Source organism: Dunckerocampus dactyliophorus, chromosome 5, assembly GCF_027744805.1.
Source record: "Dunckerocampus dactyliophorus isolate RoL2022-P2 chromosome 5, RoL_Ddac_1.1, whole genome shotgun sequence".
In the NCBI taxonomy this organism is placed as follows: Eukaryota; Metazoa; Chordata; class Actinopteri; order Syngnathiformes; family Syngnathidae; genus Dunckerocampus; species Dunckerocampus dactyliophorus.
In genome coordinates, this window is record NC_072823.1 from 14,045,897 (window position 1) to 14,073,660 (window position 27,764).

Below are 27,764 nucleotides of genomic sequence, written 5' to 3' on the forward strand. Positions count from 1 at the left end.
GTGGGTTTGGCAAAGCAAGCATGCGCTGGTGTTAACTATGGAATCACAGGAGTGCCAAAATTAAAAGGGAATACGTGTGGAAATACAAACAGAATCAATAATAACAAAATATTTATAAATGTAGTCGTATTCTGTTTCCATTTTGTCCATTTTGTTTAGTAATGACAAAGACAAAAGAATGATTTCTGTATTGTCTTTGTTTTTTCCATTTTGTCCTCGCTTTTCCTGTTTTGTCTTTGTCTTTTCCATTTGTCTTTTTTCATTTAGTAATGGCAAATGCAAAAGTCTGCAAATGCAAAATAATGACCCGCCCACCTCAAAGGCTGATTACACGATTCCTGCTTGCAGGGGCTATGTAGTTATGGAAAGTCGGGAGCCCGGAAAATATGTGGGACAGAAAGTAGAAGCAAATACACGTTTATCAAAAGTAAATGGGGGAAAATGTAAATAGGTTAAAGCATTTACCTCCTGAAGATTGCGCCACACAGCTTCATCCATATCTGCATTCATCAACGCAGATATAGCCTTTAAAGACTTTTTTATAAAAACTTTCCGGGCTCCCGAGTTTCCAGAACTACATAGCCCCTGCAAGCAGGAATCATGTAATCACGTATGGACGAGTCATCATCCTACAGCTCATCATTCTTTTGCATTTGCCATTACTAAATGAAAAAACACAAATGGAAAAGACAAAGACAAAACAGGATAAGCGACGCCAAAATGGAAAAAAACAAAGACAATACAGATATCATTCTTTTGTCTTTGTCATTACTAAATGCAATGACAAAACGCAAGTGGAAAAGACATACAAAACAGGAAAAACAACGGCAAATTGGAAAAAATAAAGACAATACAGAAAAAACAATGACAAAATTGAAAAAGAATATGACTACATTTGTATATTTTTTATTATCGATTCTCTTTGTATTTCCACATTTGTATATATTTTTATTATTGATTCCCTTTTAATTTTGGCACTCCTGTGATTCCATAGTTAACAAGCTGTCTAAGACTCTACTAAAACAAAAGTAGCGAAACGGGGATCGTTGTCCACTTTCAAGAAGAAATAATGGAAATAGAAATATGGCTTTATCCCAATTCTACCCCTTCCCCTACCACTTAAAACCTAGGACCAAGGGGAAGAAGCCACTGAGAAATGGGACACCACTTGACTCTTATTACGTCATCGCCCTTCACCGAGATCATGAAATGGTTTATAATAAATGTTTCCTTCCATAAAGTAAGGTGCATACATGTCTACATTATTTCAGTGTTATACACCATGATTAGTGCACAGGTGTGCCTTAGACTGCGCACAATAAAAGGCCACTCTGAAATGTGCAGTTTTATCACACAGCACAATGCCACAGATGTCGCAAGATTTGAGGGAGCGTGCAATTGGCATGCTGACAGCAGGAATGTCAACCAGAGCTGTTGCTTGTGTATTGAATGTTCATTTCTCTACCATAAGCCATCTCCAAAGGCATTTCAGAGAATTTGGCAGTACATCCAACCAGCCTCACAACCGCAGACCATGTGTAACCACACCAACCCCGGTCCTCCGCATCCAGCATGTTCACCTTCAAGATCGTCTGAGACCAGCCACTCAGACGACTGCTGAAACAATCGGTTTGCATAACCAAAGAATTTCTGCACAAACTGTCAGAAACAGCTCATCTGCATGCTCGTCGTCGTCATCGGGGTCTCGACCTGACTCCAGTTCGTCGTTGTAACCAACTTGAGTGTGCAAATGCTCACATTCCATGGCGTCTGGCACATTGGAGAGGTGTTCTCTTCACGGATGAATCCCGGTTTACACTGTTCAGGGCAGATGGCAGACAGCGTGTGTGCACCACCCCCCACCCCAATAAAACAAAACTGCACATTTCAGAGTGGCCTTTTATTGTGGGCAGTCTAAGGCACACCTGTGCACTAAGTGTATATTAGGGTTAATTCCAAACAGTATGTGAACTACTATGTTCACATATTGCATATTTGCAAAACTGAGCCGTTACTATCCACTTGAACATTTCGGAGTACACTAAGTACCCAACTAACAAACACAATTGGTTCCAGACGACCATTCTTATGTCGAATCGTTCTTAAATAGGGGAAAAGGCAATATTACCAATGATATAGGTACTACATGTATGTCAAAACATATACAGTATATGCGTATGTATGTAAATATGAGTTTGGATGCAGTAGTAATATTAAATAAATATTATACGTAATGATAAATGTTATTTACCTTTGAAGAGGAGTGGCCGAGCATACGTCGTTGTGGTGAAGGAGGAGGAGGAGATATTGAAAAAAAGGACAAATTGTCTTAGTCATTAGACTCTTCTAAAAGAGGTAGTGTTCTGTGGGTGGTGTGGAATTAAGCAGGCCTATTAACTCTTCATAAACTTTAATCACACGCTCTGTCCGGGTGTATAATTTAGCTTTTCCTTTAGCTTTATCTCCCCAGCGTCTAAATCTTCCTCTGTGGGTCTTATTAGCTCAAATGGCTTCCTCTGTTGGTCCCATTAGCAGTGTCACAGTGCCCTCTACTGGTCAAACATGTACAGTAGCAGTATAAATACTGACTGAGCGACTACAAAACAAAATAAAATAAAATATAGACCAGTCGGCTTGTGTTCGTATCCACGAGTGTTCGCTAGTCGGTTGTTCGTAAGTTGGGGACCTAGTGTATTGGATTCCAGGACGTCAGTATGTCTAAAAAAACAAAACAAAAAACAATAGTATTCATCACAGAATCTTGCAAAAGTACACAAAAGTATTACTAGATTTTTTACACATTTTTTAAAAACTTGTAATCAAAACACACCCAAAGGACAGGATCAACACAAATAATTCCAAATTATGTTGACCTTTAAGAAGACCATTTGGGCAGTCTACCTTGAACTTGATCATATGATGACATGTTTACTGTTAATCAAAGAGGAAAAATACTGCACAGGTTACAGTCAGAATGTTTATACTATACTGGCACTCTAGACTTTCCAGAAGGTACTACGTCATTCTCCAAACTAAATCATGTTGTTGAAATGACCTTCCGCCTTCATTCCAATCAAGAACTGTATATGCCAGTATTGAGCAATCTACACAATCCTCTGCAATGAAGGCTTATAAAGGCAAAAGGACATTTGGCCGCAGCAAACAAAGCTGCAGTCTCAGCATCCTGCTACGGCAGCTTTTTTTCTTGACTTTTGGACATGATTGTTGGAAATAATGACACAACACGTCTTTCTCATCGTCTTCTAATTCTTTTACATTTTAATCAAAGTATGAGCCTAATTGTGTTGCACATGAACAGTGCAAGAAAAATAAAATAAAAAAAATATATATTATAATTTTATTTTACGATCAGGTTAGCCTGTACAGAGCGCGGTGTTACTGCCACTTTCATGTTAATTTGAATATTTAAAAAACTGGAACCTCCAAAGTAAGAACACAATGATTTCCATGATGATGGCTGACTTGCAAGTTGTTCTCATTTCAAATACATTTTTCCCAGAGTAAAGTGAACAAATGTCTTCTTCAAATTGCCGCCTTTATAAAACCAGCATTACCCGTGCAGACGTTTTAGGTAACATTCGGACTGTTCCAAAAGTGTAAAGAGGAGTTTACAAAAAAAACTAGAAAAGCACTCTGAGAGTGCAGACCTCCGCCAAGCGCCATAGTTCCTCCCATATTGTGATGGTGGTTGTCTTCTGGATCTATCTCCATAGCTTTCGAAGATACAACAAATCTGTTGGCACACTCCAGATTCCACAGTTTCGTGGCTATACAGTAGTGTTTGTTGCATGCTCATAGCTTCTTTTGTTCTCTTCCTATGATGAAAATTTATTTTTTTTTCATATTGTGGGTCATAGTATTCGGAATTATTGCATTATCTAGATCAGTCTTTCATGCTTGAAGAACCTTTTGGAAACTTGTCCTGTATTCCCCCCATTTTTTGTGGCGTTATATACTCAAATGCTGAAAATCGTCCTATCTCGCAATTTTAAAGAATCCTTTCAGAAATTCCAGGATCCAGGCAGTGATCCGGATCACCCCCAAAATTCGATCAGTTCTTCCATATCCCATTTCTGACAATTCCTGAAAATTGAATCCAAATCCATTCAGAACTTTTTAAGTTATTTTGAACACAAACAGATAAAAGCCAGCAAAAACATTAACCTCCTTGGCGGAGGCAACTAAAATAACCATTTGAAGGCCCATGACAAACACATTGCTGAAATGTTCTGGACTGAGAAGCAAGACCCTGTCAGTTATTTTTCTGTTCTATGGTTATCATCACACCTCTCTTATTTGCCATCACCGGCACCCTTCTGTGATGGCGTCACAAAAGTAGCTTAAGACAAGTTTGGCAGTCCAGCTCAAGCATCCTCGACTGCCCAAATAAAATTTCTGAAGCCTGTTTTGTCTTTGCTTTTCTCCAGCTGCTGGGCATCCCCTGGAATCACGTTGTTTTAGAACAGAGGTCTCAAACTTGACTTACCTGGAGGTAATCTTTTTCCTCTAAATGCCCTGCTAATGATAATGATGGTACAGTATAATGCTTTCAACTGACCTTAATGCAACAGGGGAGTAACCAACATTCTATCAATGTACTTGTGGTGTAAGATCCTGCAGAGGTAAGCGAGAGGCTTACAGGAGTTGCACCTCTTGGTGGCGCCGAGAAGCTGTTTGTTCAGCATCTGGCATCAAGCCGAAGGGGGTCAGAGCCACAAACCCTGGGAATTGCAATGCTTTGTCCATATAAGGCTGCGATCCATTCACTTCCCTCTTCCTCCCTTTCTCAGACCTTTGGGATATTTACAGAGAGCGAGACTTGGCCGGCCTGGCCTTCCTTATTAGGTGCTCGGCTTGTTGTCTACCCTGCAGAAGAGCGGCCCATCACGCTGAACTCAGATGAGACAAACAGATGGATCTTCATGCACTAGAGCTCAAGACAACTCATGTGCAGTCATCCAGCACATCGTGGATATCAGGCACTAAACAGCGCACGTTTTGAAGGCATGCCTGCGGCTATGCCTCTTTCTTTCCTCCCAAATGGTGGAAGTGTAATCAAAGAGAAGACAAGAAGCATGCAAACAAAGTAGTGTGGTTGAAGCAGCAGTAAACAACCACAAATTACTGACTGAGATAGAATTCTAGAGTTCAGAAGAATCCTAACAATACATCCATCCAAACAAGGCACTACAAACTTGTACTCAGGGTGCAGACATCATTTAATATATTAGAAAAGCAAGAAGTGACGGAAGGCTACATTAACTTCAAAAAAGGGTATTGACTAATATTTATACATAATATACAGTACATAGCCATGCTCTCTTGCAAGAGAGGACTTTACATTGAAAAACTATGACATTTCTATTTTTTTTTAATCAATGATAAAAATATTCATAGCTTAATAGACTTCAACTGAACAGCAACTTTTAAAAATTGTGCATGACCTTGACCTTCAGCTTCTCCCACTACTTGCTTTCAGACGAACACCAGGGAGAAAGTTCTGATCAGGCTCTTTTTACGTATTTTTAATTGCTTTGCAGAGAGTAAAGTGCCGTGACCTGCACCCGTGGTCTTTTCATTTCTTTTTAAAATCATGGAGTGTATGTGTGGTCACAAAAATAAAACGTATGTAGGAGTAAAAAGGGGTGCATAGGTGGAGAGGTAGGTGGGTTCAAACACTTGCATGTGGAAACAAACCTTAAAAACCAAAAACCCTTTCCTGCTTGATGCCACAAGCTCAGGACGGCCGGCCATTGTGACAAAACAAAATTGTGAATGTGTGATGCAAATGTGTTCACAAAAATAAATACCAAGTGGCAGATTAAAGACCAAAAAAGGCCTTGTGCGCATCAAAGATGTATAGTGTGCACACATAAGTGTGCATGCCCTTCCCTGATGCACAGTTGTGGTACACGTGGGCACTTTGGCTTCTGTGGGACCCGGCCGTCACACCAAAAACACTTCCTGTGACAAACAAGGCACACAAAAGCCACACCAGCTGTTTCAGCGGCGTCACAATCCAAGTCAAGATGTAGTGCTCATGGAAGCAGGACACTCTGCTGCCCCCCCCTCCTCTTGCTCTTTGGCATTTGGAGGAATGTGAGTGGAGTGATGGATGAAAAGGAGGAGGGCGTCCCTGCTTTTTGTGTCTCGGTCCCTCTCGATCTACTTGGAGAGTTTGCTGATGACACGAATCAGTGCTCCATTCTCATCTTTAAGACGCTGGTTGTCTGCTCTCAGGTCAACCAGAACCTGGTGGTAAAGCGTTACATTCATTAAATGTAGAAAATAGTTAATTTGTTTAAATCAAACCTTAAGTGTCACCAGTTTTTCATCAAAGATGGGAGACAATGTTTTGCAAGTCTCAAGTTTTTAAACTCAAGTAAAGACATGCAAGTCCAAGTCAAGACAAGAACGGTCGAGTCAAGGCTGAAGTGACAGGCTTGAAATTTGAGTCCTTACAAATCGTAAGCACTGTTTAGTGTCTCCAAATAAAAAGCCATTTTAATATAACAACCTATTAAATTTGACCAAATGAATGCTTTTTGTGTTTTTTATAAATAAGACCAGTATGACAAGACTTTCATAGAAAGAGTGCTGACATAGCATTCAGGATTTAGTAATCCACATTCGTTGTTTGTACTTAAACCTGGTTGGATGCGAGAGGCATTCAATGAGGCAGATTCAAAAGGGAAACTAGGTTGTCTTGCTGGAAATGACATAACAATGTCAGTTGAATATTTTGAACATCCACATCCACATCCACTGAAAATCTCCCGTACTTTCAAGTCATCACATGAAAGTCAGAGTGAAGTCCAGAGTCACTGATGTCTCTTGAGTTGCAAGTCTTTCATGATATTTGTCAAGTGGCATTCAAAGTCATCAAAATTGTGGCTCGAAACTCGAGTTCTGGTTTTTATTGGATACGTAATTGTCAGAATACTGTAAATCAGTGATGTTTATTTGTATTATTTATCTGTATTAATGTCTCTTCTGTTGTTGCTTAATTTATTGGTACATATGTTTATGTTCTTATTCTTTTTCTTGTGTTTTCTTGGGAGAATGAACAGAATAAGAATGTCATTGCATAGTAGAACTGCCTGTTTTACTATGCATATGACAATAAAACTCTTGAATCTTAATGTTCAACTGGTGGGTTGGGTCCCAAAAGGGGGTCGCCGACTCATTGTGGCTGTGTTGCGGACAGCTAGTCTGTCACTTGTGCACCTTAATAATTACAAGTTAATTTTAGTAGTTCAATTCAAAAAGATAAAATTCGTATTTAAAAAAAAAAAAAAAAGTCCAGTACACTAGTGAAATATTTCAAAAATGTATTTCTTAATTTTGATTAGGGATATCAGCCAAAAATGTAGTTTTGCTCGTGATGACGCGCTCCACACAACAACCTTTCCAGCTCAGTATGCCTGGTGTGGAATTATTTCCAAATTTTGCCTTTGGAGTTTAAATAGGCAAAAGAAAGTCCTGGTTATAGAACAGTTAGGTGTCAGGATTTTTTTCTTTAATTAACCAATGTGCAGCTTGTTTTCCAAATTGTATTCTTATCTGCATTAGTTAATTGGACTCTTATTTCTGAATTTAATAAGACAAAACTGTTATTTTAGTTGACGGTTGGTCATGACTTTTTCTCCATTACTTGAGACAAAATAAACTTGGCACTTTTTCTCGAACTTGTATGTTGCATTTATTTGTCATATTTTGCACAAACTGCTTGTTTGTGAAGTGTATCCAGATCCAGTGGCATCGCAGCAAAAGAAGCATAATGTGCTCGTTCCTTACACGAGATGTGACTTGACAGTTTTGAGGGAAGAGCTGCTGCCGATGATGTCGGTAGATATCAGTATCGGTATTTAAGCGCTGGACTATATTGATATTTGGCAAGAAAGTCAATATCACGTATCTCTTAATTTTGATGATTATAGCTTAGTAAATAAAAACTTAAAATTCAGTACCTTGTAAATGTTTTAATTTAGTGATGTTATCTACCCGTTCATGCTCTTAGCAAATTGATTGCAAAAATTTCATCCAAAAAAACTTTTGCACAATATTCAAATTGATTGATATGTACCTGTATATTTTTAAATACCATATCAATATTTTGGTCGGCATCTTCCCGCTTGGTACTCAATGCACAGGATTTTTTAAATTAATTAATTTATTTTATTTATTGATTGTTACAATAAACACATACAGTATGTCTTGTCATTTTAAGTTTTGGCAAAAAATGGTGTACAGTGGAACCTTGGTTAGCGTCTGCCTCGGTTAGCGTGTTTGGTTAATGTCAAATGTACACCACAATTTTGGCTCCGTTTGCGTGCATTCTCCGGTTAGCATATAATATGGCGTGCATCTTGTCGGGTTTATACACTGCATTTTTTTTTTTTTTTTTTTAAAACATAAAACGTTCTTCCTTGTTAGTAGCTATCTCAACAAAATGGCAACCGGAACCGGAACTTGCATCGCCCGTCTGTCAGCCGTTGTCACAAAAATGTTAAACACAAAACACATTTTATAAATATAGTTTTACATTATAGTTCAACCTTTATTGAAGACTGACTTCCTAAAGTCACAAAGGGGCAGCGAGATCCACCACGACCACCTTCCTGTTTTTCAGTCACGTCAAGAATCACGTCTTCAATTCAATATATACATAAAACTATTCTAAAAAATTGTTCCATTTCAACATTTTTGGCTTCCTAGAATGGATTAATTGGCTTTACATTATTTCTGAGAAAAATTGATTCAGTTAATGTCCCTTTTGGTTAGGGTCGGACCTTCTGGGAAGAATTGATGACGCTAACCAAGGCTCCACTGTATTTGAATAAGTTTATATGTTCCTTTGAGTATTTAATTCAAGCCTTGGGTTTTTTTGAAGAACCCCTTTGCTAGAAGATTGAATCAGTGGTGCATTCCAGAAAACTGGAAATTTTCCAAGCTTTGACCAGGGAAAGTGCACTGGAATACTGTTTGAAATCAAGTTTAAAGAGATGGAGAACTTGGAACGTCAGTAATTGTGGTGGCCATTGTGAAAAATGCAAGAAATTCTACAAACTACGCTAATCCTATTTGATGGTTATCGAAGATACCAACAACCCGTTTACTAATTTACAAAGTATATGACATCTGTTAAGGACTACGTAACATCAAATGACTGAATACACTTTTGAGTGGTGTAAAACTGCACTGCCTCATACTGAGGTGTTATATATTTTCTTCTTAGGTAGTGAAATGAGGTAGCCAACATTACAAGAGACATCTCTCCTTGTCATGTTCTGCAGCCTACTCTTAAGTGTTTCTGCAACAGCTCTTGTATTTAGATCATATTACACTGTGTGTGTGATTGTCATGATGGAAAATGTCTGCACAATCAATACTTGTGCTTGTACAGCTTTAATACTATTTAGGCACTTTCAACGTACAATATTATGAAAATTGACTGAAAATCATGCCCACTATTGTACTGCTGGACTTCACACACTAAAGCAAAGCTAATAAAGCAGCAGCAGCAGCAGCATGCAAAGTGTGCCACAAGGGGACCGTCACTGAACTGTGTTCTCACCTTCAGCTCCTCCTCCAGCTCCGCCATGCGCCGTTCCAGCATCCTTCGGTCCTAGCGTTAGAGGAACAGGAAGGTGGAGTGATGAGAGGGGGGGTGAAGTGATGACGGGAAGTGGGGGGAAAAAGTGAAGGGATGTAGTTTAAAGGGATAGTTCGGCTTTTTTGACATGAAGTTGTATAACATCCCCATCAGCAGTGTAGTGCATCAACTAACTTTCTCCCCGACTTCATCCCGTGAGCAGAATTCACTTTAGTAAAGCGTTTTGCTTCTCAAAACAATATGCGCTCAAAAGAGTAATACATTTGCATCACAAAAGTTTTCCACAAAAAAAAAGTCCTCAGTGACCTCACAATCGATCTGCGTTATTTTCTCTCTTCCTATCACTGTGTGCTGCTGCCAGCTATTGTTGAGTCACCATTGATGCACTACACTGTTGATTGGGATGTCATCCAACTTCATGTCAAAAAATCCGAACTATCCCTTTAAGAAGGGTGAAGTGAGTCAACAGTGAGCAGGGATGTGGCGGCAGTGAGGCGGCGACAAGCCACAAAAACCCAAAACAGTTGAGAACTAATGTGAGGATGCTATACCTTTCGCTCAAGGTCCAGCAGGGCTGAACAGTCAGTGAAGCGCTCCTGTCTCTATGGAACACACCAATGTCGTACCATAAATCATCAGAAGTCATATGTATGAAACTTAAAAGAAATTTATGAAGCAACCAACAGCATAATCAACATCAGTGGTGTCCAAAGCCCAGCCCATGGGCCACTGGTTAGACATACATTTAGCGTGAGGGGCTGCATTTATAGGCTGATGATGTCATGTGTGAAACCAGTCCCAATTAAGTTCCTTCAAATATATATTTTTTTTTGCACTATGCATAGCTTCTATCTTTCAAGACCTCCCATGTATTAAGTTTTTTTTGTACACCACTGCAAATTTCTACAACAAATAAAAATAAGCTGGCACAAAAGCATTGTACCTTTCCTATTTCAACAACCATCATTGTGGGACCATTTTTGGTTAAAATGTGTGATTTAGTAATGCTAATGTGTAGCTAACTGGCATCGTGACAATAATAATAATAATAATAATAATAATAAGTATATCTTAATTAGGCCTGTCAATCGATTCAAATATTTAACTGCGGTTAATCGCATTTGGTCCATAATTAACTCAATCACAATCACAGTTAAAAAATGTATTAATAGTAAGTAGGGATGTACTTTAAATCCGTTGGTGAAATGCTGGCTTTTCAACTGTATTAAAGAACAGCATTTCTTTTGTGATGACTTTCTGTGAACGCTGCTCCATTTGTATTTACTTTGCTGACAAAATGTCTTGAGTGCTGAGTGTTGCGACAAAGGCTCTGCATCTCAATGTGCAGTTTTTTTGCAGATGGGAAAACTGTGTTGGGTGGCTGTGTTTGAGGTGGGCAAGTTCGTTTTGTTGCTTTTTATATTGCTGCCACTTTCCAATAAATTCGGCAAACTAGGCCGTCTGTGCTGATGGGCTCACCTTGCTCATCAATATTCCCACACGGGAGCTGCAACCTTTGGTTTTGCAAGAATCTTTTTCCCTCCTAACTTCCGTTACCGTACATTGCTCTTCACGAAGCTCCACTTTTGCTGTGTGTGTATGCTAGCGGAGACAAAGTGACTGCATGACTGCCAATAGGTCTCTGTTCTCCATTGTTCTATGGAACAGCGTGGCACTATGAACCGTGTGGGTGGTGAACCAATGCCGAGTGAACTCGCTTCCTGGCGGTTTGGTGGCGGGAGATGAGGAAAACAGACACGCATGCACATGGTAATATATGGAGCCCAGCAAAATGATTGAGTTCATTTTCGTTTTATCGTGCGAGTAATTTATCGTGACAGTTTTTTTCTGAATGAGAAATCTTGTCATGTTTTAATCTTGCAAGATCTTGTGATACGAAATCTTGTGACAGCCCAAGTGCTTAGTGTCTGAGAGCCTAGTGTGCATGTGCGCATGTGTTACAGTGCTGCATCATTTATTTTTCTATAATGAAACATGGTGGAAGAAAATTGATGGCGTGTGAGGTATTTGTGCCTAAAAGGACTTTAGGGAATTTGAATAATATTGCGATATCGATAGCCATGATTATACTGGTAACAATAATCACAGCTAGAAACAGCTGATCTCCCATTTGTGTGTGTTGTCACCTGGGTGGCCTTTTCTAGGTCCAGCCTGGTCTTACTGACAATCCTCTGTGTGTCCTGCAGCTGAGACTGAAGCTGGCTGTTTTCTCTGGTCACTTCCTCAAACAGCTAGAACATGAGCATAGAAGGTACATTTATATATATATATATATATATATATATATATATATATATATATATATATATATATAAAAAACGTCTGTGCCGTCGGCTGACCTTTTTGAAATCCTTACTCTCTCCTTCCTCATTAAAGGGTGCACTGGATCTAAGTGGATGAGGAGAGTGTAAGTCAGAGACATATATTGTAGCGCTGACAGGAGGAGGAAACATGTCACAAGTATGAGTCATACCTGGAACCCAAGTGCTGGTCTGACTGTAAACAGAGGAGACAAGTGGACAAGTTATGAGCAGTAGCTTTGGTAACGGGTCCGTTGAGAGCACAAATAAAGCCCATGCACCTGTGGATCCAGCCGGCTGCCCGAAAACTCTTCCTCTCCGCTGGGATCATTGTCATCAGGCTGCAGATAACATGCGGTATTTTTCAATAAAACCCTTTACAGCTGCTGTAGCTTTTCTATTCTATCTAGGTCTACATGTCTACGGAATAGCATACCTCCCCACTCCTCTGAGCCTTCCTTCTGGCTCGAGCTTGTCTCCTCTCTCTGCGCTCCTGGGCCCATCGTTCAGAATCATTCTCCCCAATGCTGACCTCAGTTACTGGAAGGAAGCCAGACACTGTCATTTCGAAGAGAGTACTTCAACAAGTAGCTCTGTTAAGGCTAGACAAGTGGCTAGATCTACCTCTCCTGTCTGTGGTCTGAGGTCGTGGGGTGCCTGCGGGCTGTGTGAGACCCAGAAGGTCCGACTTCTGAAGGCTGGCTATTCGAGACCTCCAGCTTACTTCCTGCAGACCCAAGTTCCGGGAGCAAAGTAAGGTCTTGTGATGTTACATAAAAAGCAGAAGCATGCCTGTTGCAACTGAAACCTAAGACCTCACCCCTTCCTCTCCCTTTTTAGACTTTAATTCTTTCTCCTTCTCGTCTTCTTCCTTCTTTTCTCTCCCTTTGTTGTCAAGCTTCATGGTCTTCATGGTTTTCTCAGCTTCCTGAAGATCTGTCAGCGTCACCCCCTTCAAATCAAAGCGAGAGACACCGTAATTGGAGGTTTCGTCACTTCATGAGTAGACTGTCTGGGCTGTGTGTACCTGAGTGGAGCGTCGAGACTGCCGTGCATGCCGCGAGCGAGCTTTTCTCTGTGCCTCTGCCTCCTCATCCCGAACTGGTGTCAAGTAGGACCTAAATGTACCAAATCACAGCTTAAGATACAATGCAGCACTAAAAGCAGCCATAATTTTGACACCGACTGTTGTGTGGACTCACTTGCGCCTCTGCTTAGCCTCCGATTCAGGAGGGGTTGTGCTGGTAACCAATGGGGACGGATCTGTTTGTTCCTGAGGAAGTCTTCAGGAGAAAAATACAAGGTCATCACATATTACAAGGAGCAAGATATTTCAGTTGAAGTATCTCAGCAGTCACATTTCAGCAAGCATTTTTATCAAGGGACAATATTATAGAAATGTAGTGTACAAATTGTAGAGCAACAGCTTGTCTAAATATATGGCAACACAAGTGAGTAGCAGATTGTCTTGCTTATAGTCAAGCATGGTGGTGGTAGCGTCATGGTCTGGGGCTGCATGAGTGTTCCTAGCACTGGGGAGCCGAGGTTTGAGGGAAATGTGAATTCTAACGTGTACTATGAAGCAGATCCCCCTCCCTTAGATAAGTGCCTTGCTGAAAAAGCTGAAGGAGGCAGTAAAGCTACACAACTTTTCACACTACACAGACTACTCTGAGGTGTATCCACGTTTTATTTTTATAGCATTGACGCTTAAAAGTGCTGTCTACCTTGGTTAGGTCCTGGGCACGCTCGAATGTGCTTCAAAGGATTGTAAACCCTCTTCCTGCTTTGGCATTTCAAGACACGCCCCACGTAACACATAACACACACAAGTTTTTTGTCAGCTAATAGCAATTTGACAAAGTTTAACTACTAATGTTAGCCATCATTGAATGTATAGCCTATCATAAGCACACAATGACTCCATATTGTCGGTTGTTTCTCGGAGACTGCTTTTGTGTATGTGCACACGCTCCGAACATGTACGTGTATGTATATTTTATACACACACACACACACACACACACACACAATACATATATTTAAAAGACAAATCTTTTTTAGTTATTAGTATCAACATTTTAGCTTTTTATGGTTACATAATGCCTTTTTTCTGTATTTTCCCACTTTTGATGGGTTTTTGTTTATTTTATATATGCAACGAGCCACGTTCCACAGATGGCCTCTGTGCCACACTTTGGACACCCATGCATGTTTCACCAGGAAGGCGATGTGTTGCCAGGCGAAGAGGGAGTGTGTCCAAGGTCTGCCTTCTTGGCTTTGTCGCTGTTCAGGGGTTGGCTGCTTTGGGCAGGCTTTCAGACAGGCATTGCATGGTGATACTGGTACTTGTGCACAACTGGAGGTGCAGTTCCACTCCTGCTCGCCTGCACGGCGGATACCTCACCCTTTGCTGACCGCTTGAATGTAATTACATAATAAATGCATGATGCAAGAAACACTCCCTGTTTCACTTTTAATGCACACACCTACTTGCAAAATATAGCAACCATGTCGCTAAATTGTCAACACGGATCTTTTCAAAATATGAGCTGTGTTCTAAAGTTGGCGCTCAGCCAAATGTAACAAGCATAAATAAAACTGCTCTGTGATTAGGGGTGTAGACAAGTCCGAACAAACATCTACGAGTTTTGATCTGACAGATCTTAAGTAACTTTGATCAAATATATAATTGCTCCAGCTTCTGCTTGGACATTAAGACAGCAGCAGCTATTCAACTCTGATGGGAATAACAGCCACTTGGGAACACCGAAGTAGGTTGGATTGCAAGGTGTGCATATAGTATGTGCGGTTCCAATAATGCATCGCACACTGCCACTCCCATATTACATGTATTACAGTTCAGTCTGATTGGCTTCTGGCTGCCCGGTTCTCACGAGACAGCTTTCCACCAAACGAGAAATCTTGCCACGTTTTAATCTCGTGAGATCTTCTGACATGAGACCTTGTGACACCCCTACTGCTAATTGCCTATAGCCTCTGAGACTGCGAGTATGTGTGCACAAACTACGGGCATGTGCCTGTGTACAAGCAGAGATTGAATGACCGCTATTAATACCACTACCCCTTTTTGGGCCGACAAATCTCATTCAGTTTGACTCATAATTGTGAATACTTTTTTTTTTTTTTGTACAATCTGTTCTCTGAAACCACTATTGGTAACAGAAGCTAGCCGCTGGTGGTGGTGTATTTGTTGGCTGAAGAAAAAAAAAAATTACAAGTTTACATAGACTGCATCTATGTAAACTGCTATCTGTGACACAAAATAAATAAAAGGTACTGTTGTTGCAAATGTGACTATAGGGGTGTTAGGTCATAAATAGGTATTCTATGCTCAAACTACGAAAATGTTCCATTTATCAATATTAATCCTAATTTCTGGAAATTCACTTATCGCGGTGGGTCTGGTCTACAACCAATTAACTGCGATAAACAAGGGCCGACTGTAATCCAAAGTGTAATTAAAAAAATAAAAAAACTACTCTTACATGATGTAGTGAGGACAAGCATCTGGTGCTAGTTAGTTTTTTGAAAGTTGCTAGTTTTCCTGCCTATATGATATGTTTCCCAAGGTTTTTTTTGTGTTTTTACAAGTTTTCATGAAGACAAGAGGCTGAGATGTATATATATTTTTTTTAAACCTAGTGTTTGTGCAGCCAAAAGAATTACACACCTCTGTGCCAAGGCACTGTTTAGGCGACTGAGTCCAGATGAGCTTGTTCCTGTGCTACCCGAGTTAATGTTGGCGGCATCCAGTCTCTTTCCGTAAGAAGAGCTGAAGATACAAAGTGAGATGTAAGACCTTGTTAAACAGAGGCACACACACGCACAGCTAAAACAAGCACAAACAAATACAGGCTGGGCATGGCTGCGTCGCGACTGACCTGTGAGGCAAAGACGGATTGGAGCTAGTGAAGTCATTCCATGATTGGCTGTGAAGGCGGCGTGTGTAAGACGAGCTACGGCTTAGCCAGCTGACAGACAATGTGACAAGCAGTGCGGTGAGAAAAGCAGGTTGGCCACAGGTGCAGAAGTATGAGAGCAGAAACCCACCTGTTGGAGTTCTCAGGATTGCTGTCTGGAATACTGAAGAGTCTCCTAGTGGGAATAGGAGGCACCCGAGCAAGTCTTGTTTCCTGTCAATGAAGGGTTAGAACATAAATTATTTAAATTTACTAGAATATATTCCGGAATATATATAGTGCACCCACTATATTTAAAAGAAAAAAAAAATTGTATAAATACAGGCCACACCTGTCTCGAAGCCGCACGTGTCCACGTTGTAACACAGAATATTTAGTACACTGAATGACGTTAGATTTTTTTTTTTAATTAAAACGTTTTTTTCAAACTGCTGTTTAAACAGTAGCCTCAGAAAACTCATCCATCAGTCTTCATCTTCTTCAGTGTCGAAATTGAAGAGCCTCATAATTCCTTCGTCACACACTTTGCTTTGCTCTCTCTCGCCATCGATCTCAGTTGTCACTTTCTTCTCTTCACTTGAAAGCTGCATCGTATGCATTTCTTTGCGTGTTTTCCATGAAGACGAAGTGTGCATGAAGTGCAAAATGACTGTTCTGAAGTATACGAGATGTCACGAGATTAGAATGTGACCATAAATTCGCTGCATCACTGCATAAATCACAGGGTTCGAGACGTGAGAAAAAAGTAGCGGCTTATACACCGGAAATTACAGTAATTGTGTGTGTAAGTGCACTGCACCAGAGTCTGTTAAGTACCTTGGGGTCGGTTTCAGAGCTGAGACGAGGACTAGAGGCAGAGCGCGTCATCCCCAGGGCTGACTCTGCGGGCTTGTTCTGGTCTGGGCTGGAGTCAGACAGTCCTACTGAGCCCAGAGTCACAGAGCTGCCTGCTTTCCTCAGTGATGTCCTCCAGGAACCTGGTGCCTCTGTCACCGGGGGTTTGCCTGGTTCCTGTTTAGCAGAACAATATACTGTAGAATAATTGCTGTTTTGTGATGCAGCTAAGGCATCCCGATTTTACCTTTTTAACTTGGCTTGCAGCAGTGCTTGCCGGCATGGAGGTAGGAAGGAGGCTGCTGGTGTTGCGTTTGTTGTTCAAGTTGTTGATCATCTCTCGGTTTTTTGCTTTCTCTGCAGCCATGCAAAAGTCAGAGGTTATAAATATTTTAATATCATGATATCAACAAGTCATAAACACTTCTCTCTCAGAGGCTGATAGATTCTCTCACCAGACTCTGCATCACTCTCTGATTCGCTCTCCTCCTCCGAGCTGGAGCTGCTAGAGGCTTTGGGCTGACTCTGAGACTGACTCCGTGCAGTCTGGCCTTCGTCCTCCTCGTCCTCGGCCGGGCTACTCTGCAGGGCAGGCGGCGGGTGCTTCTCCCGCTCATGGAGGCAAATTTTTTCCTTACTGCTCATACGCGAGATAGAAGTCCTAAGGGGCAGGGCCCAGATCGGGTGGAGACACAGGTGACATGGAGTGAGCTGATCAGTGCCCATCTGTAACCAATTATGAGGAGCTCTTGCCAATCAACACATTAGTGGGAGTGTGAAACTGGGATGTTTGTCAAGCACAAAGTACACTAAGATGTTATTTCATTAAGTACACCTAATTAACAAAATTAACAAAAGAGATGGGCGAGATTGTAGAATGTGTTTTATATTTGATTACATATGATAGAGAGATGAGCGTGATTGTAGAATGCGCTTTATATTCGATTACATATGAGACATGCCTGAGAGGAGTTTATTGTAGTCTCATATAAAATCCACAATTACGATTACATTCAACATTTGACATCATGTTGCAACGGCCTGCTCAATAAGTACTGGAATTAGGAACCCAGGTATCTAGATTCTATTACATTCACAATAAAACACAAAAGACGGCAGGATAGGCAGACTTTGAAGTGGAAATTGTTTGGTATCCAGACCACAAACAATTGGAATGGAGAATGGTATACATCCGGACAACAAAAGGAAAAATATATTTTTAAATTTTTTAAAATTAGAAACAACTGCTTTTATTACAGGGCAGCACTTTGGCCTAGTGGTTAGCATGTTGGCCACACAGTCAGGAGATCGGGAAGATAGGTTTGAATCTCTGTTGGACATCTCTGTGTGGCGTTTGCATGTTCTCCTCGTGCGTGGGTTTTCTCCAGGTACTCTGGTTTCCTCCCACATTGCAAAAACATGCATGTTAAGTTAATTGGCGACTCTAAATTGTCTATAGGTATGAATGTGAGTGTGAATGGTTGTTTGTCTATATGTGCCCTGCGATTGGCTTGTGACCAGTCCAGGGTGTACCCCACCCCTCGCCCGAAGTCAGCTGGGATAGGCTCCAGCGTACCCGCGACCCTGGTGAGGATAAGTGGCATAGAAGATGGATGGATGGATGCGTTTATTACATGGAGAAACAATAAAAAATAGCATTAAACCCGACAACAAATGATCAGTTATATGTCATCAGCAGAAGCATGTATGGAAACTACAATAACATCAAGCTAAATTTGAGACAACTCACTGAACCCTTCAAAGTAATCGGAATCTCAGAAACTTGGATTGATGCAGACAAAGGCATAAACTTTGAGCTGGCAGGATATGAAGTAAAGTACATCAATAGGAACAATTAAGAGTGGAGGGAACGTTAAAATGGTTTCTTGATCTACAGACTCAACTCTACTGTAACACATTGTTATACTGTATGTCCTGGTCATTTTCTTATGTTATTTCAGATTTGGGAAATAATACATGTTGAATTATATCAGTATTGGCAAAAATCCAAATTCAGGTACTGGGATTGGATGTGGAAAAATGTGGATCGGTGCGTGCCTAACCTTAATATGGGCCAAATTGTTATCTTGTTATTCACTTTTCACACAAATTTAGAACATTTAGGCCAAATGGTTGTGTTATGTGTAGGTTAGCAACTTTTCCACCAGGTAGAGCAACTACTCTCCAATCTCTGAAATGTCATACATTATGACTGTCTACAACCACGTATTTGTAATATACTTAGAAGAGGGCACATATTTTGACACAGTTTTTGTATTTGAAATCACTTGTTCAGGTGTTCCTAAATTGTCCAATGTGTGGGGTAATGCCTTTATGCTTTTTCTTTTCAGTAACTTGGTGCTACACACATCAAAAGGCCTTTACAGCAAAGCAAGTTCAACCTGTTCACGAGTTCCAGCCTGACTCAACCAAACAACACGATCATGGGAGAGCACTGTCAGACCTACTGTCAACATATTTTTGTTAAAGGTCAGTGGGTGAAACACAATAACTTACGATTATGATACAATTTTCCCACTGAAATGCTAATCATCTTTATCAACATACGCTCATGACCACTTAATTAGGTACAGTCAATTTACATCACAATGCCCAGTTCTGATTGACAGAGAGTTATTGTTTTAGCAATGTTGTTTCTGAGATACTGCATCAAATATTGGTTCTGCAGGCAGGCAAAAATATTAGCCGCAACTGTCACTGCAAATTACAACCACCTTAAAAAATATTGTTCAAAGAATGCCTGAGGAAACGTTATGTCGGTATTGGCTTGAACTATTACACTGGATTTTATTGATTGTGCAGGTACACCTAATGTTGTGAGTACACTACATGTACACTAGCATGCAGAGAACGATTACACTCAGGATCACTTTAGGTCAGGCGTGTCCAAAGTGTGGACCGGGGACATTTGTGGTGTCCATTCTAAAAATATAATTTAACTAGAAAACTAAAAAAAAAACAACAGCAGCAGCAACAAAATGGAAAAATCAGCAGTAATTGTACATGAATAAAGACAAACTATTCATCCATCCATCCATCTTCTATGCCGCTTATCCTCACTAGTATCGCAGCATGGTGGCGGGGTGCACCCTGGACTGGTCGCAAGTGAATCGCAGGGCACATATAGACAAACAATCATTCACACTTACATTCATACATATGGACAATTTAGAGGCGCCAATTAACCTAACATGCATGTTTTTGGAATGTGGGAGGAAACCGTAGCACTTGGAGAAAACCCACACATGCACGGGGAGAACATGCAAACTCCACACAGAGATCCCCAACGGCGAGTCGACCCAGATCATCCCGATCTTCTGACTGTGTGGCCAACATGCTAACCACTATTTCACGAGAACAATGTCATAATATTATGAGAAAAAAATAACGTCATTTTAGTAGCATAATGTTAAAATATTAAAGAAAGACATTTTTTAAAGTCAGAATATTTTGAGAAACAAACAAAACAATGAATAATGTTGTAATTTTATCATTAACATTACGAGAAGAAAATTTACAAAAATGATTAGAAAGTTTAAATATTTAAAAAATTAAAAACAGGAGTAAAAATGGGGGGGGGGAAAAAAAGCAAAGCTGAGATGCTGTTTTTTTCTTAAAATGTATATAAAACTTAGATAATAGCTTATCTACATGTGTTGGTTTACAAAATATCAAAGTGGAGCATGCATCCTTTCATTTTTAGTGTGTGACCTTCATTAACAAAAGTTTGGACATCCCTGCTTTAGGCTTATGCTCACACAACAGCAAGCCACCAACAAGCCAATGGACATTTGGCACTAACCTTCGTGTGCGAACTGGTACTGTGGAGATTTGCAGGCTGGTTTCGATGACAGCAGTCTGTTTTTCTTTCTCGGTACGTAACTGAAGAGGAATACAAACACACATAAACACAGAACATTCATGGCTCTTGCTCTATCAATCATATCAGCCAATCAGACAGAATAAGAGTTGTGTAACTGCTGCAGGGGCACACTTACAGCATTCTGCTTCTTCTGCAGTTCCTCTAGCATGTCCACTAGGTTCTCGTCTGCAACATCTAAAGGTGTTTGGCCCTACAAGGACATTCACAGTATGCAAGAGCTTCATGCGGTCACACACACACACAATACGCCGAGGAAAGACTGTCAGCCTCCAGCTCACCACATTGTTGATGGCAGTCATGTCACTCATGTGGTCCATAAGCAGCGTGCACACCTCCTCCTGCCCCCAGTGAGCTCCGGCATGCAGAGGCGTCCACCCGTCCACGTCCCGACTGTCCACGTCCACCCCGCATTGTAAGAGCACCCTGGAGTAAAAATACAGTAGAGGAGTTCAGAGGAAATGGGTTGTTTTGACTTGCACAATCTGTTTCTCACTTTAGAACTTCAATGTATCCTTTGGCGGCCGCCACGTGCAGAGCTGTTGCCTTGGTGTTCGGGTGAGGCATCAGCGTGCCGCCGCCTTCAAGCACCGCCATGGCGTCCTGGAGCATGATCCTCTCCTCCTCCTTTCGGGCCTGGTCCACATCGATTCCTGTAACGCGAACACAAGCTTAAAAATAAATGACAAGACACAAATTGACTGATTCCGCTTTTAAAGAATAAATTGTTATTAACCAAAAAAACACGTAGAAATGTGCATGTGTTTGCACACAGGCACGGACTCAAATGTTAAATGTGATGTTAAATGATATTATAATCCGCCCAGCTGACATAAGCCAGTCAGAACAAATGTCCAACAAGTAAAAACTACAGGGGACCAAAACTGCCTTTTGAAAAAGTATATCAGCCTGCATCTAAAATCCGAGATATTGGCACTTTGATACAAGCAGTCCATTCCAACTCTGCGCCAGCACTTCTATCCAGCAACACTTTTGTCAGCATGCAGAGCCCAAATGATCACACAAACAGCGTGTTAGGATTAGGAGTAATGTCGTGCCATGTGGCAGTATTTTTCATTAAAGTCCGAAAAAGACGTTGCATCTGAGTGCAAAACTTGTCATGCAAAAATTTCCACATTACCTTACATTACATTACATCATTAACACAGCATGAAGTCATGAAGTCAGCCATGGCATGTCTGACAAGGTTTTTGGCTTTTTAAGTTTAGAAGAAATAAATTTGTGGCTAACTGGTTAGCTCTCTCTAGCCAACGGCCCTCTCAAGTCCCTGCAGCATAAGAGTTGAGCAATGTGTTGTACACAAAGATAGGAGTGTCAGGTTAATGTAAATGAGTACAGACCGTGGAAGCAGGGCCTCACGATCCTTCTGACTTTTTCGGTTTCATACAGGAGGTGTCAGAAAAGTTATCACAGTGATAACTGGCTTTTGGTGGGAAAGCGTTCATCGCGATGTCGCTTTTTGATGCTTCGATGTCGGCTCTTCCTATCATTGTGAAGCAGAATTCACCAATCGTTGGATTGTTCACCCACGAATAGGGAATATGAGCTGGGTTAGACCGTCGTGAGACAGGTTAGTTTTAGCCTACTGAGGATTTGTTGTTGCAATAGAAATTATGGGTGTTGCTTCATGTCTACAGGGCTCTGATAATGTTAAAAATCGTATTTAGTATGTCATAAACAGGTTTTCTATCTATATTTATGGGTGGGTCTGGAACCAATTAACCGCTATAAATGAGCGACGGCTGTGGTAAAAGTATGTATGATTCGTGCTGATATGGCATTGATATCAGACGATAATCAAGGCTGAAAATCAGTGTCATATCTGGAGTGAAAAAGTTCTATCGCGACACCCCTATAACTTATACAGTACATAATATTATTGGCCTACAGCAGGAATAGAAACTTTGGCCTTCTGGTTCTGGTCCTACAAACCTTCTACAAAGGATCTGCTCCTATTAAATTGACAGTGATAACTAAGCAAAGTAGTGGTCTTTTTATTGAGATGGAAAGGTTGCTTGTGCTCTGGAGGAGAAGAGGAGGCTATCCTTCCAGACTCGCCTGGGACAATTCTGTATTTTAAAAAGGTAGAAAGGCCTGCAAGTCATCCAGTACCCGCTACCCCAGCACCTTCTGCAGATTCTCTTGCCTCATCTACTTCCTCCTCCTGATAAACCACAGGGATAAAAGTAAGTTGTTCTCTTTTTATTACTGTTTCATTAAATTTTTGTATTTAGCGTTTTGATACTGTATTTTATATACCTCACGTGTTCTGTATACAGTGTGAGTGATTTAGGAGAGGACCATCTGTATACAACAGCAACCTACATCTTCTCACGTAAGCCACAATGCATGCAAAATGCCAATGTAGAGTCAAATGTCAATAAACTGCTTATACAGTGTTGAATTATTGTTTCACCATTTCATCTTCCTTCTTCTTCAACTACTTTTCAACCTAAATGTCAACCCAACACTGACAGAAAACATCACATTGTCACATTTCACAAGTTTGTGTCGGCAAACATTCATCACTGGTGCTTGAACAAAGAATGTAATGCATTTTTCTCTTAACCTTTTGTGAATTTAACACATCATTATAACAACATGGACTCATGTCTAGAAGACACCTATTAATCACCTTGCTTTTTGATTTCGCCTTTGAGCAGTCTCTCCATAGCGTCCTCTGTGGCCACATCCAGAGGAAGGTCCCCTTCACTGTTTACCGCTCCGACGTGAGCACCATGTTCTATCAAGTACCTTCAAAAAATTAAAAAAGACATGCAAACAGTCAGTAATGTGTGACATACACAAGAAGTAATTGCATGTAGGCAGTTCATGCAAGAAATTACAAGGAAGTCTGACAGTCCAACAATTACAAAAGAAATACTGTATGTGTGTGTGTGTGTGCGGTGACACACACACACTCACTTTGCAATCTGGATGAAGCCGCAGGATGCCGCAGCGTGCAGGGGATTCCAGCCCTCATTGTCGCCCATGTTGACGTTGCTACCGCTCTCTACCAGAAACTGCACCATCTCAGCATTCTCATCAATGCAGGCCTGCCGGAGGATACCACAACCACACAATGCATTTGTTATGAAGAATCTGACGGGTGTTATTTAGTCAAGAGGCCCATTTTGTTTAGGTTTGTTGTGGGGGGGCAAAACTTACGGACATCTTAAAAACAGGAGCAAAAATAAAGAGTTCTGTATCCACTTGTGTGTACTTCCTGCTATGTGGGCTGCAAAAAGCCCTCGAGTACTTGCAAAACTTTATTCATTAATGAGGAGTAATTAATGAAATTTTTGTTCAAAATTGGTTCAAATTATGAATTGTTAGCTTTATAACACTTTATAACATCTTTTATATAATTTGGCCTATATCAAAATTAATGTCACAACTTCTGTGTGTTGTATGTGACAACACGCCCTGCAGCCTCAGCCAAGCAGCCTGCAGGCTGACTTTAGTTAACTCCATGTGTTGGCAGTACTCAAAGCAACAAGGAAACACACCAACATGTGTCTTAAGTTTTAACAAAATAACTACTGCTGTTGCTTTTTTGCAGCTTGTCTGCAGTCACACACAATCTTGTCCATCAAGCCATCTTAAGCCGCCGAAAAAGCTTTGCTTTTGGGCTTAGAAATCAACTAATCACAAAGTTGCCACAAGGCTCCTTCATTATGTATATTTCCAATCAAATTTGGTATACAACAATAAGGGGTAGCTCAAAAAGGCAGCCAAGTGAGCAACAGGTTGGATGAATGAACAGAGGGTACTTGTGGCACCCTGGATGCTACAAGGAGGGCAACACAGCCTCCCAGCAGACTCCTTCCCTCACTCATCAAGTGACTCATTGTAGAACCCGCCTTTGACAACAGCAGCTCCTGCTGTTTGAGGAAAGTTTTCCATTTCCTCATCTTGAACTCCCAAAAGTCCCCTCCATGGGGAATTGGCAAGAGGAGGAGAGGATGGAGGAGGGGTGGCAAAGGAGAGAGAAATGGTGGCGGCGGTGGTGAAGACATAAGGCTTTTGAATGGAGAGGACGGAAAGTCTGGAGTGTGTGCGCCTATATTTAATTCTGGTCGCCCGGCAACTGATGAGCAACACTGGTAGAAAAGGGATGGTGAAAAGAGGGACCACACTTGGTGATGTAAATGAGTCAACCAAAAGATGGCAAGTTTGCAGAAAATTGTTGGCACACAAAGTGGACACCGCAGCTGCACTATAAAAGTATATTTGGGGGCAAGAACACCACTTTTAACTCAGACCGTGACATCACTGTGTGCAAGCAGGCCAGCAAATATTCTACTAAATTGTTCTGGGAGCAAACCCCTGCCCACCCTCACCCTGAATAAAGTCACAGTTACAGTCTTAAACTAAAACAGAATCAATATGTTTACGCAAGTAAAATATATTTATATTATATTTATGTTACCAGATATGTGACAAACACGCTCTGCCTATTGCACAGAACCAGCAGGAAAAGTAAAGTGCACCAGTAGCTGCATGTATAAAATTAACAAACTTCAGCATATTCTGAGTAACCAACATAAACGTCTGCCATTATTCACAAATAAATAACAGACATCTGAATTCAAACTAAAATCCTGAGCATAGAATCTCTGACAAATAATATTTTTGCTGAATAGCAAAGTCAAAAACAGCTTTCATACAAAATATAGATTTCTGCACCAGCGGCTCTCATACAAGAATAATGCTTGCAGATAACCGAATACGGCCACAAATCCTTTGCAATAAAAGTGTTTCAAGCAGAAACCCTTTTCCGAGTTGGGTGGAAAAATTTGTTGTCACCTGCTTGATGGTGCTCAGGTTGGCAGCAACTTCAGCTGGCTGTTTTTCCTCCTGATTCAGATGGAAACGTGCTATGTAGTTTGCCATATTTGTCGTGTTTGCAAAATATTTTATTCTTGTATGACAAAGCTGGCAGATTGTCTGGCTCTTGTCCAGCTCATTTTTACCTTCAACTACGTGAAAACCGAAGAGTTTCCAGTGCGGTTCGGAGTTTACGCTCAGTCATTCTGGTAGCGTGTTACACTTCCGCTTTCCGTCTTTTTGTTCTGTTTTTTTTGTTCCATCAGCATCAATTATTGACATTTATGAATCGATTTATAATCGTCAATGTCAATATCCGCATCCGCGATGCATCTAAGAATTAATTATTTCCCCCAACCTTAGTGTGAAAGTGGTAAGTTTTTGGCTTCTTACTGTCCTTCTTCCCCACTCCATTTGAAACACTTTCTTAAGTTTAGAACAAGTAAATTTGAGGCTAACTAGTTAGCTCAGTGACTTGCTATAATTGTAAACAAAGTTCACAGATTTCACTTATTGCGGGCTATTTTTTTTCCCACCGAACCGGTTTGCATTCCAACAAACCTCAATGAGTTGAAAGAAGAACATGAAAAGTAAAAGTCTATGTGTGGCAGCATCAGAGAAATTTTCACTTTGTCTCAGAGCACACAACTTTAGTGCATTCAAGGACAGCTGGGAATAAATGCTCAACGAAACATAATGAAAGTAAATAACAAACATGCAAAAACAATGGGCTTTCTAAATAATTTTTCCAAGAAAATAATGGCTTTTACTTCCAAAATTGATATGCATTTACATAAAATTCAGTGTAGTTATTTACAAAACTATTTTTAAAAACGTGTCTTTATTTTAAAAATCATTGCTCCTGAAAGTTTTCCACGGCCCGGTTTGGCCCTACCCACGGACCAGTGTTTGGGGACCCCTGTGTCTATATGACAGGACTCGTCCGCTGTCTTTAGGGCCAGCTGCAAAAAACCCTAGTCCAAGATCCTCCTTATATGACAGGACTCCTCCACTGGTTTTTAGAGCCAACTGCAAAAATGCGAGTCAAAGATCCTCTATGTGACAGGCCTCCTCCGCCGTTTCTAAAGGATCTACAGCAAAAACACTGGTCAAATATCCCATTTTTAAGCACCTACTGCAAAAACGCTTGCCAAAGATGCTAAATATGACAAGTGGGCTTATGTTTTGACAAATCTGCCTCAAAATGTTGGTGTCGCTCCCACCGTTTGAACAAAACTTGCTTGGTCAAAACTTGGTCTGATGTAATTCACAGGCGAGTTTTTACCCACCGGCCACCAGTTGAATAGCCCTGCTTTAGCGTGTGCAGACACTTAAGTAGCTATTTAAAAGCTGAACTCAAGCTTGTGTGCAAACTTTATTAGTCAAATGATGTGTTTACGCCATGATGCATAGTTGTAGAAGGGCAACTATTGCCTTGCTTCAGGCTTGTAAAACAGTGAATATGTCCAGTCCGACTCAAGAACAGAACAACAAAGCAGCATGTGTGTTTAAGCACAATAATTGTAGGTGTTCTGTTCTAGAAGAGCTCGCTGTGTCAATTGAGATAACAACAGGGGGTTGCATTGTTAGAGTAAAATATACCTTTTGGTCAGCAGCAGAGAGCTTGTCATGTCAAAAAAAGTCCTCTCTCTTGTTTGCAACAAATGTGGCACAAAAGGTAGCATTGTGTATAACAATGTGTCAAACAAGCCACATAGGGTGCTGCTGATGACGTCTTGCTTAAAAAAATCAACACAAAGAGAACAAAGTGATGTGCTCCAACTTTAAGCGCCACTAGCAGCTAACGGAAATGTTTAGATTAGCTCAGCTCTGTACTCTTTTTAGCGGCAAATGGTGACATCGGTTTAAGTTGACTAAGTATGTAGAGAATGACTTCCGACCTGGTGGAGCGCTGTCAGACCGTCAATGTTGGCGTGGTTGATGTCAGCTCCCTGCCGGAGAAGCGCCGCCACCTCCTCCCGGTCCCCGGCGGAGCAGGCGGCCATAAACACGGCTCCCTGAGCGAAACGGACACTCGCCCGACGAGTCCCTGAGCCGTCCGCCGTATGCCGAGCTTCTGAGTCTGTCTGGTCGGTTTCCGAGCCCAGCCATCGCTGGAGCTGATCCTGCCGTCGCTGTTTGGCAGCTTCGGACCGGGACTGGTCAGTGGCCGCCATCTTCCCTGATCTGTCCCGGACACATTCAGTTCATGGTGCGCGAGAAGAGAGTGGATGAACCATCGGATTGTGAGCCTCACCCGGGATGCGCCCCCTGGT

At 41.1% G+C, this 27,764-nt stretch overlaps 1 protein-coding gene across 3 annotated transcripts; it reads right to left on the reverse strand.

The window, feature by feature from the left end:
- Positions 1-3,356: 3,356 nt before the first annotated feature.
- zmp:0000001167 (protein phosphatase 1 regulatory subunit 12A) lies at positions 3,357-27,760 on the reverse strand. Of its 3 annotated transcripts, XM_054776566.1 has the most exons (25): positions 27,390-27,759; positions 23,584-23,714; positions 23,294-23,412; positions 21,134-21,290; positions 20,919-21,063; positions 20,756-20,830; positions 20,560-20,639; positions 17,192-17,397; positions 16,984-17,093; positions 16,719-16,913; positions 16,033-16,115; positions 15,864-15,953; positions 15,653-15,754; positions 13,161-13,241; positions 12,986-13,076; positions 12,779-12,910; positions 12,583-12,685; positions 12,395-12,498; positions 12,240-12,299; positions 12,132-12,154; positions 11,998-12,046; positions 11,785-11,889; positions 10,189-10,239; positions 9,599-9,649; positions 3,357-6,273 (listed from the first exon to the last, which is right to left on the reverse strand). In XM_054776566.1, the coding sequence occupies exons 1-25, from the start codon at positions 27,663-27,665 to the stop codon at positions 6,187-6,189; spliced, it is 2,706 nt and encodes a 901-aa protein (XP_054632541.1). In that variant the 5' UTR covers positions 27,666-27,759; the 3' UTR covers positions 3,357-6,186. The 3 variants fall into 3 exon arrangements, with proteins under 3 accessions (XP_054632541.1, XP_054632542.1, XP_054632543.1); XM_054776567.1 differs by lacking the exon at positions 9,599-9,649 and having other exon boundaries at positions 27,390-27,760; XM_054776568.1 differs by lacking the exon at positions 15,864-15,953.
- Positions 27,761-27,764: the final 4 nt, after the last annotated feature.

What these genes read in the sequence shown, in the direction of transcription:
- zmp:0000001167 (XM_054776566.1), bottom strand. Translation starts at nt 27,665, where the DNA reads ATGGCGGCCACTGACCAGTCCCGGTCCGAAGCTGCCAAACAGCGACGG. An exon ending in GTCTGACAGCGCTCCACCAG is followed by an intron (nt 23,715 to 27,389) that starts GTCGGAAGTCAT and finishes ATCCTCCGGCAG; the next exon opens with GCCTGCATTGATGAGAATGC. An exon ending in CTGCAAGCCAAGTTAAAAAG is followed by an intron (nt 16,914 to 16,983) that starts GTAAAATCGGGA and finishes TCTGCTAAACAG; the next exon opens with GAACCAGGCAAACCCCCGGT.